The sequence below is a fragment of the Arxiozyma heterogenica genome (assembly GCF_036370985.1).
Source record: "Arxiozyma heterogenica strain weizmannii chromosome Unknown scaffold_11, whole genome shotgun sequence".
NCBI lineage: Eukaryota > Fungi > Ascomycota > Saccharomycetes > Saccharomycetales > Saccharomycetaceae > Arxiozyma > Arxiozyma heterogenica.
In genome coordinates this window covers 225,575-242,841 of record NW_027042664.1, presented here as the reverse complement: position 1 = coordinate 242,841, position 17,267 = coordinate 225,575, and the positions used below count along the sequence as shown (strand labels likewise).

General features: G+C 28.5%; 7 protein-coding genes across 7 annotated transcripts; 6 read left to right on the top strand and 1 right to left on the bottom strand.

Moving 5' to 3' along the window:
• Positions 1-1,516: 1,516 nt before the first annotated feature.
• On the top strand, positions 1,517-3,256 carry AMN1 (Amn1p; the record flags this gene model as incomplete). Its single annotated transcript, XM_064856797.1, has 1 exon — positions 1,517-3,256. One exon carries the CDS (start codon positions 1,517-1,519, stop codon positions 3,254-3,256), a length of 1,740 nt encoding a protein of 579 aa, XP_064715930.1.
• A 595-nt stretch (positions 3,257-3,851) lies between these two features.
• On the top strand, positions 3,852-4,886 carry IFA38 (ketoreductase; the record flags this gene model as incomplete). The annotated part of the gene is made up of 1 exon (XM_064856796.1): positions 3,852-4,886. One exon carries the CDS (start codon positions 3,852-3,854, stop codon positions 4,884-4,886), a length of 1,035 nt encoding a protein of 344 aa, XP_064715929.1.
• A 453-nt stretch (positions 4,887-5,339) lies between these two features.
• CDC28 (cyclin-dependent serine/threonine-protein kinase CDC28) lies at positions 5,340-6,227 on the top strand (the record flags this gene model as incomplete). Its single annotated transcript, XM_064856795.1, has 1 exon — positions 5,340-6,227. The coding sequence occupies one exon, from the start codon at positions 5,340-5,342 to the stop codon at positions 6,225-6,227; it is 888 nt and encodes a 295-aa protein (XP_064715928.1).
• Positions 6,228-7,873: 1,646 nt separating this feature from the next.
• CSH1 (mannosylinositol phosphorylceramide synthase catalytic subunit CSH1) lies at positions 7,874-8,644 on the top strand (the record flags this gene model as incomplete). Its single annotated transcript, XM_064856794.1, has 1 exon — positions 7,874-8,644. The coding sequence occupies one exon, from the start codon at positions 7,874-7,876 to the stop codon at positions 8,642-8,644; it is 771 nt and encodes a 256-aa protein (XP_064715927.1).
• A 926-nt stretch (positions 8,645-9,570) lies between these two features.
• TOS1 (Tos1p) lies at positions 9,571-10,908 on the bottom strand (the record flags this gene model as incomplete). Its single annotated transcript, XM_064856793.1, has 1 exon — positions 9,571-10,908. One exon carries the CDS (start codon positions 10,906-10,908, stop codon positions 9,571-9,573), a length of 1,338 nt encoding a protein of 445 aa, XP_064715926.1.
• A 2,370-nt stretch (positions 10,909-13,278) lies between these two features.
• YSY6 (Ysy6p) lies at positions 13,279-13,479 on the top strand (the record flags this gene model as incomplete). Its single annotated transcript, XM_064856792.1, has 1 exon — positions 13,279-13,479. One exon carries the CDS (start codon positions 13,279-13,281, stop codon positions 13,477-13,479), a length of 201 nt encoding a protein of 66 aa, XP_064715925.1.
• Positions 13,480-14,119: 640 nt separating this feature from the next.
• Positions 14,120-15,799, top strand: EXO5 (Exo5p; the record flags this gene model as incomplete). The annotated part of the gene is made up of 1 exon (XM_064856791.1): positions 14,120-15,799. One exon carries the CDS (start codon positions 14,120-14,122, stop codon positions 15,797-15,799), a length of 1,680 nt encoding a protein of 559 aa, XP_064715924.1.
• Between the last annotated feature and the right edge of the window lie 1,468 nt (positions 15,800-17,267).

The window sequence follows — 17,267 nt, the reverse complement described above, 5'->3', positions numbered from 1 at the left end:
AAAAGAGATATCATAAAAACACCGTCACTATATAATAAGAAGAGATAAGAACATTTAAAAAATAATAAATCAATATATTTCTTCATTTCTTATGAAAATAAGAAGAAGAGAAACAAAAAAAAAAACAAAAAGAAAAGAAAAGGGCAATCTGTCCTACTTACTCTATTTAAAAGTAGTCAGTTTTACAAATAATAGGTCTGCCAATGGGTTAAATGTTAGAAAGTCCAGAACCTAAAAAACAAAAAAAAGAGTAGTTTATATAAAAAATCTTCTATTTTTTTTTCTTTTTCTTTGTGTATTTTTTAACCTGTTTGACGTTTATTTTGAATGGGAGGGTGAGAAATGCACTTAGCTTTCCCTTTTAGGTAAGTAACTGTCCTTTGAACAACAAAAAGACCAAAAAAAAAAAAAGAAAGAAAGAAAGAAAGAAAAAGAAAACCTCTGCGCTGAACTTTTTCTCTTCAAAGGGTAAAAAACAAAATAAAGAAAAGCAAATAATCTAAGCTGGAAAAGCTGATATGAAGAAGAAGAGAAAGAAAAAGACTACAATAATTTTGTTGCTAAGTTATTTTTTGTTTTTATGTAAACAAATACAGCAATAATAAAACTTCAAGCACAACAAACAAGATGGAAGTCCCATTACTTTATTATCTACGTCGATAGATTTTTTATGAGTAGGTTTGTTTATCATTAAAAAGGATTATCACTCTTTCAAGGAGAATGGGCAAGTTTATATTTACTTAAAAAAATAAACAGAAAAGGGAGATGAATTGTCCTTTGTTGTTATTTGCTGTTGCATTATCAATAGTTGGTAAATATGTAAATAAATGTTTTAAATTACAAATTAACAGATAATATCTCTATTATTACTTACTATTACTGTTATTCTTTTCAAGTTGACAGGTTATAGGCAAAAACTTCAATATTATCTTTTTTGTATTTTTTCTTTTTTCATCTTTTGAGATATATATATATAGATATATCTGTTTGGTGAAGATGTCCTTGCAACTGTCTGGTAATAAATGTTCCGATGATTGATAATCAAACAAGAGATCATTATTAATACAACCTAAGTAGAAGTAGATTTTGTTTGTTATTTTTTTGAGTTTAATTAATATCTTTTGGAGAATTTTTTTTGATTTTCTTCTTCTTTTTAAAAGTAAATTATAATAACCATAATACCAGATATACCATCACTAATTCAAGGTGTCCTGTTCCCAGTTTTTTTTATTTCATTTTTAATTAGTTTGCTATTTTTTTGATACAGTAATAATATTAGTATCATCCATTCCTTATTCTCTTTTAATATACCTTTTGCTGTTCTAGTAAAAAAGATATATGTTGAATTAACTTGGTTATAATTCTCTTCATTCATTTATTCATTTATTCATTTATTCATTTATTCATTTATTCATTTATTCATTTTTTTTTTCTATTATTATTTTATTTGCATTCACTTATTTCCACTTCAACTTCTTTTATTTTTCTTTTTTTTGTGTCTTTTTGTTTTAATTAAATGTCTTTTAAACAAACTATTTCAGGCCTTTATAACAATAATTATAATAAAATCAAAAGATCTTTTGATTTTGATTTAAAAACAAATAATAACATTTCAACCGCTGCCAGTGACAATAAGAATAAGAATAATTGTTATAAGGATAATAACACTGATTTTCAATATAATAATGATCTAATTTTGGAAAAAGAATACTGTCAACAAAAATCTTCTTATCAAAATGAAAGAAAAATTTTGTTTCCAGCTAGGAATAGGTCAAAAAATAGTTATTTTCAATTCTCTAATGAATTAAAAACTATCTTAAAAAATGATTCAGATACAGATTTGAAACAATGTGCTGATAATTTTTGTACACCGACTAAAAAACCTAAACATCTTGTAATTGATACAAGTGAAAGAGAAGAAATAGATAATAATCCATTTATTACGCCCCCCTCAAGTGCACTCAAATGTAATCATTTTCTTTTTAATAATGAAAGTTGTTTCCCATCTTCTTCTTCTTCTTATCACCATAATGTCATAATTACAGATTTCCAATCTCTGAAAATCAAAAGACAACCATTAACAAGTCATCGATTTTTTAGTATACCCGAAATTTTGGACAAAATAATTAACTTCCTAGCAATAAATGAAGATGGTTTGGAATTAGAGAAACCTTATAAGCAGAGACCACCTCAATCTTTCAAACATGCTTTATTGATATATAAAGATACTGAAAAAGCTAAGCAAATATGGGAACGTACCAAAAAAATGGACCAACAATGGAATTCTTCTAAAAAATATCAGTCAAATGGAAGTCTTTTTAATTGTTTGATGGTAAATAAATTATGGTTTGAAATAACTTTCCCTTATCTACTAAAAAATTTAATTTTTAAAGATTTTGCTAGATTTCACAAATTCATTAATTTGTTTGGTGATAATAGTCAACTAAATATCCAGAGGCTAATATTAAATAGAGTTTCAAAATCAAAATATATGCATGGAACTATTATTAATAGTATGGCATGTTTAAACTCGATAGTAGAATTGAAAATTCATATATCTCCAGAATTTATTTTACCATCAAATTGTTTTCATAATTTCAATAATTTACAAACGTTATCCATAACAGGAAATAAGGTTATTAACGATACATACATTATTAAAATTTCACCATTTTTAAAGAAATTATTATCTTTTGATTTAAGGGCATGTGAAAATGTTACTGATATTGGTGTAGTGGCAATCGCATTAAATTGTCAAAAATTAAAATTAGTAAATCTAGGTAGACATCATAATGGGAATAGGATAACGGACGTGGCTTTAGTAGCACTGGGCAAATACACGAATGTGGAAACCATTGGTTTAGCAGGTTGTTCCATTACAGATAATGGCTTGTGGGAATTTGCCAAATGGAATGGAGACAATGTTAAACGTTTGTCTTTAAACAATTGTAAATCTTTGACCGACTATTCTATATCATATTTATTAGGCTTTAATTATTTTCCTGATTTATGTGTCTTAGAGATAAGATTTCTAGACAATTTAAAAGATGTTCGATTCATTGCAAAATTTAAGCTGTGGAGAAAATTCAAGAAATTACCCCTGCTGATTGAGAGTTGTGAAAGAATTAGTGAGTTGATTAACAAAGAAGAAAAACACTTAATGAAATATAATGCAAAACTATCATTAATCGAAATGACAACATGGGTTAATGAGGAGGATGAAGACAATGATTATAGCAGGATAAATTGTAATTAAACAAGAAGTTTTTTTAAAAAAGCAACTGAATAGTAATAAAAATAAGGATAATTACATTAATAATAATTTCATAAACCCAAAATATTAAGTACTTCTGTAATAACTAATGAAAAATCTATAAAATCTTATGTACCTTATTGTAATAATATCGACTCTTTCCATGAAAGGATATATTCTTCAATGTAACTGAGAAATCCCTTTTATTCGAAAAGAAGGAAGAAGCATATTGAGCCATTGACAACTATGTTTTCCTAAAAGTGAGATCTATCGATGTAAGATATAGAAAGTCGAATAATTTGTGAAAATGTCTCTTATATTCAACCTTCTCTTTCTTTCACTGTATTTCAAAAAAAAGAAAAAAAGAAATCTTCATATTTTTTTTGGTGTGTGGTTCCACTACTTGTGAGAAAAATAAAACAGACGAAGAGAGTTAAGAAGACAAAATTGGAAATCAAGTATAGTTTGTATATATCATGAACTTTAACCTAATTGTGAGAATTATGTTCAATCCCAGCTTCATTCATATTTAACTATCCTTGTTGTACATTTCTGTCTTTTCTCTGCTAGAGCAATCTCAAGTAGAAAATAAGGGACTATGACTTTTGTTGACGAGCTACAAGCTATCAGTACTAATTGTAAAACTTTTAATTGGTTTTGTTGGGTTATTTTCGCCTATGGAGTGTTGAAATCCACTACCTTCTTTCTTAGACTAGGTTCTTTATTCTTTGATTTGTTTGTTTTACCTCCGGTCAGTTACAAGAAATATGGTGCCAAAAAGGGGGCTTATTGTGTTGTAACCGGTGCAAGTGATGGTATTGGTAAAGAATATGTTAAACAAATGGCTGCTCGTGGATTTAATTTAGTTTTAATTTCAAGAACTTTAAGTAAATTAGAGGCATTGAAAACAGAAGTTGAAACTGAATATCACGTGAAAGTTGAAATTTTGGCTATTGATATTGCTACTGATGCATCTTCAAATTATGAAAAAATAAGGGAATTATGTAAGGATTTGCCAATTACTGTGTTAATCAATAATGTTGGTCAGTCACATTCTATTCCTGTTCCATTCTTAGAAACTGAGGAAGCTGAATTAAGAAATATTATTACTATAAATAACACTGCTACACTATTAATCACACAAATAATTGCACCAATTATTGTGAAATCTGTCAAAGAAAAGAACTCATCGCGTGGGTTGATTTTAACTATGGGTTCATTTGGCGGTTTAATCCCAACCCCATTATTAGCAACATATAGTGGTTCTAAAGCCTTTTTACAACAATGGTCCAATTCTCTGGCTGGTGAATTAGCAGCAGACAAAGTAGATGTAGAATTAGTGTTATCATATTTAGTCACTACTGCCATGTCTAAGGTTAGAAAGACATCTGTATTGATTCCAAATCCAAAACAGTTTGTCAAAGCTACATTAAAGAATGTTGGGAGACGTTGTGGTGCGCAGGAACGTTTTGCCACCACTACACCATATTGGTCCCATGCTATATATGAATTTATTATTGAAGAAATATTTGGTGTTTACTCTAAGATTGTTAATTCTATTAATTATTCTTTCCACAAATCTATCAGAATTAGAGCTCTTAAGAAGGCTGCAAGATTGGCCAAACAACAATAAAAGAGATATTATAATGAGGCAGCTAACCCAATATTTTAGGAACAAGTTTATATTAGTCTGCTAATTAAGTTTTTTATCTTCAAAACATTCTTATATATATGTATGTATTGTTTTGTTTTGTTTATATATCTCTTAGATTGACAATAAATCGATCTTTTGAACTCTTTATACTTGGCTTTTATGTTCAAGCGAAAATAAGAGAAAAAAAAATTACGGTTTTTAAAAGACTTCAAGGGTATACAAGAAAAAAAAATGTTGCAACTGTGATAAAAATACATCAAGTAGTTCTAAAAGAAGTCAGTTTCTTTGATTTTGTAAGAAGGCATATATATTGTTTTACTTTAGGAAGTTTTAGTAAAAAGAACTAATTAAGACAGAAATCGAAGACAATAATAACAATAACAATATTAATATTCATATTAAGAATATATCGTTTAATATTGTAATCTAAATATGAGTGGTGAACTGGCAAACTATAAAAGATTAGAAAAAGTTGGTGAAGGTACATATGGTGTTGTTTATAAGGCTTTAGATTTACGTCAAGGCCAAAGAATTGTAGCTTTGAAGAAGATTCGATTAGAAAGTGAAGATGAAGGTGTACCAAGTACAGCCATTAGGGAGATTTCATTATTAAAAGAATTAAAGGATGATAACATTGTCAGATTATATGATATTGTTCATTCTGATGCCCACAAGTTGTATTTAGTGTTTGAATATTTAGATCTTGATTTAAAAAGATATATGGAAAGCATTCCAAAGGATCAATCATTAGGAGATAGTGTGATCAAGAAATTTATGATGCAGCTTTGTAAAGGTATTGCATATTGTCATGCACATAGAATTCTTCATCGAGATTTAAAACCACAGAATTTATTAATTAATAAAGAAGGAAATTTAAAACTTGGTGATTTTGGGCTAGCTCGTGCATTTGGTGTTCCATTAAGAGCATATACTCACGAAATTGTTACATTGTGGTATAGAGCACCGGAGGTGTTACTAGGGGGTAAACAATATAGTACAGGTGTTGACACATGGTCTATTGGTTGTATATTTGCTGAAATGTGTAACCGTAAACCTATATTTAGTGGTGATAGTGAAATTGATCAAATTTTCAAGATTTTTAGAATTTTGGGAACACCAAACGAATCAGTTTGGCCAGATATTGTGTATTTACCTGATTTTAAACCTACTTTTCCCCAATGGAGAAGAAAGGATTTATCGCAAGTTGTACCAAGTTTGAATGCACAAGGTATTGATTTATTAGACAAATTATTAGCATATGATCCAATTAATAGAATTAGCGCCAGACGTGCTACAATGCATCCGTATTTCCAAGAATAATATGAAAAAGAAAATAGTGAAAAAAAATATCAATAAATATTATTATTATTATTTGATTTTTGTTATTTATTTTGAAATCTTCATTACATTAGCTATATATAGTGTATATATTTTGTATATTATATTCATATATATATATAGCAAGTATATTAATAAATTGGTGATTATTTAGTTAAAAAATAATAATAACATACTTGATTAGGAATAAAAGGAAGAAGGTAAGACTAAGTATATTGAAATATAGTTACTATTTACTCAAGATTTCTTTTTTAAATTAAAATTCGGGAAAAAGAATGGTATGTGTTCTTTTTTCAATTATTAAAATAATCTTATTTTAGTAAATATCCAAGAAATTGCCTTGCAAGATTTTCCTATAAACAACCATATATTTAGTATATATACCTTATATAATATTATTTTGTCATATCCCTAAAGGAATATTCGGTACTTAAGTACGATTTTTTTTTCAAATTTGAAAGGATTTTCCCATACATTAAATGACGTAAAAAATTGAAATACGTTTAAAAGAAATGCGTTTAACGAAGTGAAAGTTCTAATAAACATTAACCCAAGGATTTTTGATCCTTGAATAGTGAAAATTTAAAAATATGTGAGATATATACATAAAAAAAATTGTCATTTAATCAACTCTACAATATGCTTAAAGATGATGCCACTTTTTATGTATATGACAATGCACCTTGCTTTTATAAAACATTTATAAAAGATTAGAAAAATTAGACTCCAAAAGGTTAGAAAACATCATTCTGACGAAATATCTTCAACTTTTCTTAAAGGGCTTTTTTCTTGTTATTTAAACTTCAATAATTAGATAATTTATGTAGTAATAGGATCATAACAAATAGCATATTTGGGAACGTTTAGTTTTGCACATCAACAGTATATTTTAAAAATTATTCTTTCGATTTGCCTTTGAAGATTGTGGAGAAACAAAGAAATCTTATTGCAAAAAAAATAAAAATAAAAACAGCTTCAGAAAGTTTTAAAATCTTCCTTTTCTTTATCATGTGATCTGTGAAAAACCCCTCAGGTTGGGATTTTTGTAGTGATAAAGATAACCTGGAGATAAAGTTTATGTAGAAAAACCCAATTTTCATTTTTTTGTTTGTTTTTTTTCTCGAGGAACTCTCTTTTTTTTCCCGTAAGGGATATTAGTTGTATTGTCTTTCTGTCTATTTTGATCGTATGCAATAACTTAAAACAATGAAAAAAAAAATAAATAAATACAGGAACCAGCTTTGTTTTGCAAAGATCAAAGTTATTATATTTTGCTTAATTTGACACTATTTTTCCATTTTAGTTCCCCTTGTATATAACCATTGGAGATTTTTCGTGTGTCATTATTTATTTACTATTTATTGTACCAAAAGACTGTCACTGCTCCTCCAAACTAAGCAATATATCATATCTTCTTCCAGCTTTTAAGTATTTTGCCTTTTGTTACCAGATATATTTCACCGGTAATCATATTCTGCAAGAATAAATAACAATTCTTACTGTGCGATATATTATTGCTTTTATTTGTTTTCACAACTAGCTTTACATAAAACGATACCTGAACTCTAGCTTATTGACACATTTAAGTATATTGGACATATTATTACAAATCATACTATAATGTTAAAATGAAGAGAGAGCTGAAGTTTTTAATATTGGCTAATGTATTATTAGTTCTTTTTTTGTTATACTATACATTCGATCTTCTTACCTTATGTATTGATGATACAACAAAGGATGCTTTATCTGATAGTGATATAAATGAATCACCAATTGTAGATGAATCTGTGATGATGATTCCAAAAATTATTCACCAAACTTACAAAACTGAAGATATTCCGGAGCAATGGATTGAATCCCAACAAAAATGTATTAATTTACATCCAGACTATGAATATATATTGTGGACAGATGAAATGGCACACAAATTTATTGAACAACAATATCCATGGTTTTTATCTACTTTTGAGAGTTATGAATATCCAATTGAAAGAGCCGATGCAATCAGATATTTTATTCTTTATACATATGGTGGAGTCTATATTGATTTAGATGATGGATGTGAAAGAAGATTAGACCCTCTTTTAAAATTCCCTGCGTTTGCCAGAAAAACATCACCAACCGGCATTTCAAATGATGTGATGGGTTCTATACCTGGTCATCCATTTTTCTTAAAACTAATCAAGTCACTAAAGCATTATAAAAAGGATTGGTGGGTACCCTATATGACAATAATGGGGTCCACTGGTCCAATATTTGTCAGTGTAATATGGAAACAATATAAAAGATGGACTAAAAGGACTCCATATAATATTATTCGAATATTACAACCAAATGATTATAAAAAATCTACACATTCCTTTTTTTTTCAATTGCAAAGGGGTCATCATGGCATTTAGAGGATGCCCATTTTATGAAATCATTAGAGAACCATGTTTTGTCGTGTGTTGTTGTTGGGTTTGTCTTTGGGTTTTGGTTGCTATATTCAGAGTATTGTTTCTATTGTTGGCTTTGTTCGACAAATCTTTCTAAAATTAAAAAATCTGTTTTAAAATTTGCAAACATCTTGCTATCATTTTACAGAAAATATGGTAGTGGATTCAACAGTGTTTCATCATTTGCCTCACAGGATCCAATGGCCCTTTTTGATAAAGGGCTTGAATATAATCAGCATAAACAGAAGAGGTCAAGGAAGGATTCAAACCGTGGTATTTTAATGATAGATCTAGAAGAAAATTGTCCTATATACACAGAATTAGGTTAAATTTTTTAGAATATAGAACAATACTGAGATAGAGAATACAAAAAATAATATGCAATCGCACTTAATTTTCCTTAAACCCTTTTCAATAATATTAATATATAGTTATTTTGTAATATAGATAGATTTGATCCTTTTGTATGCATTTATGAAAAAATTGAATAAGCTCTTTTGGTAAATTTAAGCAAGTCAACTCTTCTTTATAAAGATTTTGAATACTTCGTTGATACTTAACAATCTAAGTTTACCTTTATTGTTCCTCTAAACTTTCTTCTTTGTTACATTGTGATTTTTTTAAACGCAATTTATATTACTCGGAGTATAATAAAGATCTAAAATAATATTGATACAACTATGTAATTATATATAGAAATAAATAGAACATTATGCAATCTAACTAAAACAAAAAAAACACAAAACAGTTAGAAATACAACTTTATATCAATAATACATCTTAAAAAAGAGTATCATTATGAAATTTGTCTAGTCTCCTAATAACTAAAAACAGAAGACATGATATAGTATTAAAAAAGAATGTAGGAGGTTATTTTTGGATAATTTATCCTATGGTAAAATAGCAGCAGAGCCAGCCTTATTTAACCAACTGTTAACAGTAGATTCAGATAAAGTAGCTTCGAAGGTGTCTTCAACCTCAACAATATGTACAGTTTTATCATCGGCGTCGAAGATAACAGCAGCTTTCATGGTATTACCTACTGGTCTGACAAAGTAATCTTGAGTACCACCACCTTGAGTATCATGAATATGAGAAATTAACTTATCAGAACCAGGACTTAAAATTTCAAATAAATCCATTTCACCACAACCGCTTTCCCAACAGGAACAGTCAGCCTTACCATATTGTAAAGTTCTTGGAATCTTAGCATTCAATAACCAAATAGCTGGCATATCCTGATTATAGGCAGTACCCACAGTATCAGATGGCATTTCAAACTCAAAGACAAAGATTCTAGAAGAACCACCAAAACCATGGTAAGCTGGGATACCTTCACGGTAGTAACCACAGTCACCATTTTCACCACTGCACTCAACACCAGAGAAGATTATATATTCTTGACCAGATTTCACGGTAACATCATCTAAAGCACAAGGAGAAGAAGCACCGTCCACACCGTTAGCAGCAGCAAAAGAAATAGAGTTACCGAAGCAGCTAGACCAAACACCACTTCCAGCGGTACCACCCATGTGGTTCATAAAAGTACAATTTGTAGTGGAACCTGGAGTGTAGTAAGCTAATCTATTCCAGCCCCCAGGAGAAGTGACGATAGATGTTGCGGAAGGGGTGGTTTCTGGATTAGAAGTAGAAGATGCAGCATTGTTAGTGTTGGCATTGGTGGTAGTAGAAGAAGAAGAAGTTTCGTCAACGTTAACATCACTGACAATTGCTGGAGGAGTAGTAGCAGTTGCAGAAGAAGGATTAGTAACGATTTCTCCATCTTCATTTACGTATACAGTGGAGGTAACTTCAACATATTCAACAGCTACATCTCTCTTGTGACGATGTTTATTTTTTGATACAGTTTCAATACAGTTTTCATTATCCAGCTCTACATTATCTCTTTTCTTTAATGAAGTCCCAGTAGTTGGATAATAAACACCAAATTGTTTCAAATTCAATGGACCTCTAAAATGGACAGATAATTCTTCATTAAATGGAGCTAAGCTGCCAGAATATTTGAAAGGTTCAGAGGTACAGACACAAGTTGATTCATCCATAGATGTAATATCGTTATAGGAACCGGATGTACCAACATTGGAATAAATAATAGCATCAGTAGGAGAACAGTAATAGTTTCCATCACTAGATAATTGACAGTTGGCATTAATTAGGTTAGCCAAAGTTGTCAAGATGATTGAACTCTTAACAGTATTAAATTTCATATTGATAATGAGCTACTGATCAAATATGGAATATATAAATAGAATATAATCTATAAATGTCTCTATTTTTTTGTTTCGCTAAAAATACAAAAATGTAGGCTATTTATTTATTTTAGCTAATTTGAAGGAAATTTTAAAAAAAAAGGAAGGACTAATAGTTGGAATAACGGTGATTTGGTAATAAACTTTGGAGGATTCAAACAAAAAAAATATGAAATAAAGACTAGATATACATTTAGTGTTTGCTGGCTATCAGAACAACAACTACGAAGTAATAAAAGAAATCTAAACTACACTAAGAAGCTCCACGAAGAATGCCAAGACGTGGAAGGTGTATATCAAAACGACTACGTGTACTCGATGAAAATGGAAGAAGTACTGTCGAAGAATACTAGTTCATTTTAAATACTTTCAACTCTACTCAATGTTTATCTTCCTGGGAGATGAAGAAAACAAGAAAGTAAATAAACCTAAATATAAATGCTCACGACATGAAACAAAATTGGGGCTCGACGCGAAAAATCGTCCAACAACAACAGATGAAAAATAAAATAAGACTAATTAGGTAATTTATATAGATTATTTTTTCCTGATTAGAAAAGAATGTTTACAAATTTAGAAATTCGACCCAGCAGAAAAAAAAAAGGTTTGGCTTTCGTATTAAATGACTATACGAAATCATTATTGACGAATGGGAGTTTAAAAAAATTATTTTTTTTTTTGACCTTAGAAATTTTGAAATAATAACATTAAAGAAACTGTTTTTAAATTTAGTGGTGCAGACAAAAGATTGGCCGTTTTTAACGGAATTAATTAATTCTTCAAAACTCTAGTCAATTTTATGAAAATAAGGTATTAATATGTTTGATTACTTTATGTTCTAGTAAACCGCAAAAAACTTCGGCTGAATCCTAAAATATCTATAATGTTTTTATAAAACAACTATTGAAGAGGCAGATATTCTCAAAAAAGAAGGTTCCTTTTATTGTTGGGATACCTAATCTGATCATTTACTTGTATACTTTTAGATAAATTCTAAGATAAAAATTGATCTTGGCGGATGGTACTTCGTGGAGTTTTTGTTCCCTATAACATGTGATATAAATTTCATCTGTATGTAATCATTGTGTTCTTTTATAAATATCTACTTGATAAAGTACAATTCTATCTTTTTCGCCCTCGGAATCAAAACCTTATTAGAAAAGTTTTTTTGCATATATGTAACGATCCTACAGTTTCCAAGGTTGTGGCATTTTATCTGAGACTCAAGATAAATAAACGATAAGAAAACATTAAGAACGAATCTGAATTGAATTAAAAGATATCTCCCTTTGGATTTTAAGTACTCTCTGAAGTCTTATTCCAGTGTTATTATTGTTCTTTTCTTGATGCGTTAACATCTAATCATTTTGAGAAGTAAGAGTTTCCTTGCTTGTCATTTATGCTGGTTGCTCTTCTGCAGTATTATTAGTATTATGCTTATTTATTTATATACCATACTAATATAGATTTGAGCATTCTAGACGACGTAATGTTTCTTTCTGATGTTTTTAGGGGTACTTTTGATAAGGTATTTTTTTTTATTTTTCTTGGGGATTTGATAATGGCTTTAAATGGAAATATCTGGAGTGCTATACAATTCCATCTTTCTTTTATTTTTATTTCAATAAGAGTAAAAAAACAAGGATTCTATTTGTTTTTATATTTTCTATTATAAATAGTTTGTGCAACGTTGTATGCGTAAACTGTGTCCTTCTTTCTTTTGAGTTGTACGATGAAGTATCTAATCTCTAAAATAAAATTTATAGATAGGCAAGTAGTTAAAAAAGAAAGTAAAAGCTTTTAATCATCAGATAAATTTTGGCATTATTATAATGTTTACTATCTTTTAAACAAAATAATTTAAAAAATTCTTCTTCGTCAGGTTTCTTGGAAGATGTTTACTACGCAGAAAAGTTCTTTATATCAGAAATTTTTAGATTTTCTGTGTATTTATTTTTACTTTTAAAAGTCCTATGTTCCACAATTTAAAAATCTGGCCAAGAATGATTCGTACACAATGAGAAGTATCTACTCTCTATTTAAAAATTTCAAAACTCTGCGTGTTGGTATAAAAAATTAGAATAGATAATACAGCAATGTTTATTGCAAGTTCTTATACTTTGATATTACTATCCGTTTTACCGTTACAAATATTTTCCACAGATTCCTAACAAAAATTTTTGTTATTATTTTTTCTACCATCTTCCAATTATAGTTACTTTTTCTGCAATAAATTCCAACAATTCTTTAGAGTTACTCCAGTGAACTATCCTTTATTTACCATTAGCATAATATTTACAAAACAAGAAGAAAGATTCTAACATCATCATGGCTGTTCAAACACCAAAACAAAGGATTGCAAATGAGAGATTTAATAAGAATATTGAAAAAACAAGAAAATATGGTAAAAAGAAGCCAGATAAAAAAAATCAAAAAAATGCATTACCAATTTCTAAATATTGGGTTTTTGCATTGTTATTTTTATTAGTAGGTGGTGGTGTTTTGGAGTTAATTAGTCTTATATTCTAAAAATAAAGAATCATTGAATGTGAATTCTTTTATCCTTTTTGAACCTAACACTTGAAACAATTATTCTAAGCCATTAGTGATGTGACATATATCTAACATATATAAGTGCGTTGCTTCTTGTATTTAATTATTCATCATGAATAAAAATATTATATATAATATTACATACCGTATGAACAAAACAAGGATAGCATATATGTATGTATGTAGGTATGTATTTATGTGTATGTAAATTTAAATTTAACATTATTGTATTATCCTTGTTTCAAAAATGTCTTTCGTTTCTTCTTTGCCCTTTATTATCTTTTTTGTACATTACTCTTCTATGGGTCCTTTCTATGACCTGATAAGAAGCTTTCAAGTGAGATTTTTGCCTGTTTGTTCAATATATATATGGTGAAGGAATTAATTAATATGTACTCAATTATGATTTTTTGCACTCATTGTTTATGGGTTTCTTTTCCATTTTTTTTTGCTTTGACTTGAAAATTCAATTATACTGATATAGAAGTTTTAAGGTATTAATTTTCAAAGAAATAACAGTTATCTCAGGTCGTGCGTTGCATTTTAATCATCGAGCTGTTATGTAGTTTTCTTATACAATCTTGGTTCCATGAAGAAATTTGAATAATGCATACCTATGATTACTAAATGTTCTTTATTTACAGTAACCAAATCTAGGGTAAAGGCATTCTATTCAACTAATAAAAAATTTAATAATAGTGACTTTAAAAATACTAATATTGAAAGAGATAAATTACCAATTCTTAATAGTTCTCAAATCATTAATGGCAATAAAGCAAGATTGATTAAGAATCTGTCGAAATCTCAACAAAAAGAAAATTATATATCTAACAAAATAGCTAAAGTCCGTGAAATTTTTGGAGATGACAATAAATATCCGGACTATTTGTCTTACAATTTACCTCAAAACGGTTCTTCTTTATTCCATAATGGTTTGCCTCCAATCAAATCACCTCAACGGGCCAAAAGACTGTCAGTTACATCTTTGTTAACCAAATCGTGGTGTGAAATTAAATTTGCTTACGATATCTATTCACAAATCCCAAGATTTATCACACCAGAGTTGTCGCTGGGCTTAAAACAACATTCTCATTTAGAGTTGATAACACATCCGCCTAATAAAAGTCTATTGCAATTTGAGAGTCAATGGAGTGTACCTGAGGAGAAATTGATTGATCAGTGGATTCAAACCATATATAGATTGGTATCTTTATTTATTTATGGAGAAGCTAGAGAAATTCCCTGTTTTGCATATATTGATTCGAAAGATGATAAATTTTCATTTATTGGTGATTCACAATCTTCTAAATACAAAGAATATTTTGAGAGAATCAATTCAATTGATTTTGAAGACTACTATAATAAAAACAAAAAGAGTCAATATATTCTTTTGAGCGGTATAATTGATCATTTAAAATTAAAATCAACTGTAAATAATCAAAAAGAAGGTCGATCTTTACATGCTTTGTCAGTGTTGCAAAATCCACATTATGATGTGCAACTGTTATTTAATGATATTAAACAAATAATATCTATGAAAAAATTGAGTATTGAAGTATGTGATGTTAAAACTAGACAAACATTCAGTATGCCAAAACAAAACTCTGTTATAAATTCATCAAAAATTCAGGTAATGTATTACATGAAGTTTCTGCTAAGTATGAGTAAGGATGCATCTACTACTTATCAAGGTTTGTTATTAAATGCTTTTGAAAGGGGTTATAATATTGATGAACCTATACATCCATTAAAAATATTTAGTTTGATATTGCAAAATCCATTTCTGATTTCTGATGTGAACAAATTAAAACAAGGTGAGAATATTGGATTTCCACAGTTCGATAATTATATAAAACAAAATAATACTACTAAGATGGATTTGTCCATGTATAAAGATAAATTTGACAGGTCATTATTAAATGAACTGGATTCGTTATGTGATGTCTGGGAATTTCCATTAACCATACGGTATTTAGCTGTAAGACTATCCCAGCTATATTATTTTTTAGGTCAGATTATTTCAAAAAACTTATTAATAGAATATTATTGCAGAGGCGTTAATTTTGAAAACCTTCTCTTTGAATATGATGAAGCAATCTTAATGATACATCATATAAACTCCCTAAGATTTTGGTTTGGGAAACGTGATATTGAAACATTTCAACCTAATATCTATAATTTTTCTACTTTTTGTAAAAGCTGTGATTATTATAATGTTTGTTCTTGGAAGAAAAGGGGAAAAGAATTGTGTAAGGAACTAGGTAACACGCTTTCCTCTTTAAATGGTGATGTTTAATCGATTGAGTGTTTTATATTGTTGAATATATAATTTACATATAATAATAATTGTTTTAACACACTTGTTTTGTTTGATGAATTTTTATATGACTATTGCATATTTCGTCACATATCTTCTTGGTACGAAGTATGAATATTAATTATAAACAATCACGAACAAAATATAAAATTCTTAATTACGCTAATATAAGTAATATAATTTCCTTTTTACTTCTATTGGTCTGTTAAGAATTAGCACCTTTAGTTATTGAAATAAATAGTATACATTCTCCAGGTTATATTAATATATATATATAATATACAAAGTTATGATTAAGTTCTTTGGTTTTTTTTATTTTGTTGACGCAAGGCTTCGGAATCAAACATTCTAGTAGAGTTCATTTAAGACTAATATAATAAGATAAGGTAACTTACAATAGGATATTGGTGGTATTATAAGTTATTCCTTGGTCCTTTCCTTTCTATATAAGTAATATACAAGATACAATATTATACACTATACTCATTTTATCTTTGAATCTTCTTTACTATAAATTTTCATAACTTTTAATCACTTAGTACGATGAATTTAGATTATTAAACATAACTCTAATAATTATATTTCAACATATTTATATATAATTTATAGGGGTGATTTATAAAAGATGAGCAAGAGAAGAAGTATGATATGACAAAAGTATTGGCTTTATATATTTTCATATCTGGTACATCTCGTCCACATACGGCATAAAATTGTTAATAGGGTTTGTTTACATCTACCGATAAGCAAACAATACACTCTCCACATTTTGTTTTCAAGTGATGCTTACTAAAATCTAACTGGTCTACCTATTTATTCTAGAACGTTTGATTTCGGTCTGCTTACTCTTGCTCTATATGTTTATATTTATACTTCACGATTTTTAACTATTACCACTATTAAAGTTCACAACTTTTATTTTTCTAGATTAAAAATTACAACTTTATTATATTAATAATTGAAATATTATAGATCGTAATAATACTAATTTTAAATACAGATGTAAATCTGAATATTATAAAATAAAAAATTTAAATCTAGTTATGTTTCTGTAAGGAACCTAACTGGAAATCCAGCAGGTACGCAATTCCGAGGGTAACACCTGAGTGTCTGGGTGGAGGATTGGTACAGCCATGTGTGCAGTGGCTTGTATAAGGTATTGAATCTGATTGGAGGATTTCCAAGGAGCGATAATTATATCAGATCTTGTCAAGAGGCCTTTGATTATTGAGAGATATGCTAGGGGTAATCATCTTATTTAAATACATCTTAGTAATGATATTAAGAAGTAACTTTTAATATCATATAAGAAAAAGAAAAACAAGAGGAAGAAGAAGTAATACTACTACATCAGGGTTATTAATTAGTGATATAGAGAGCTTACGTAAGAGTGTTTATACTTATACCAATTGATATGATTCATCCTTTTACATACAACAACTCTTAC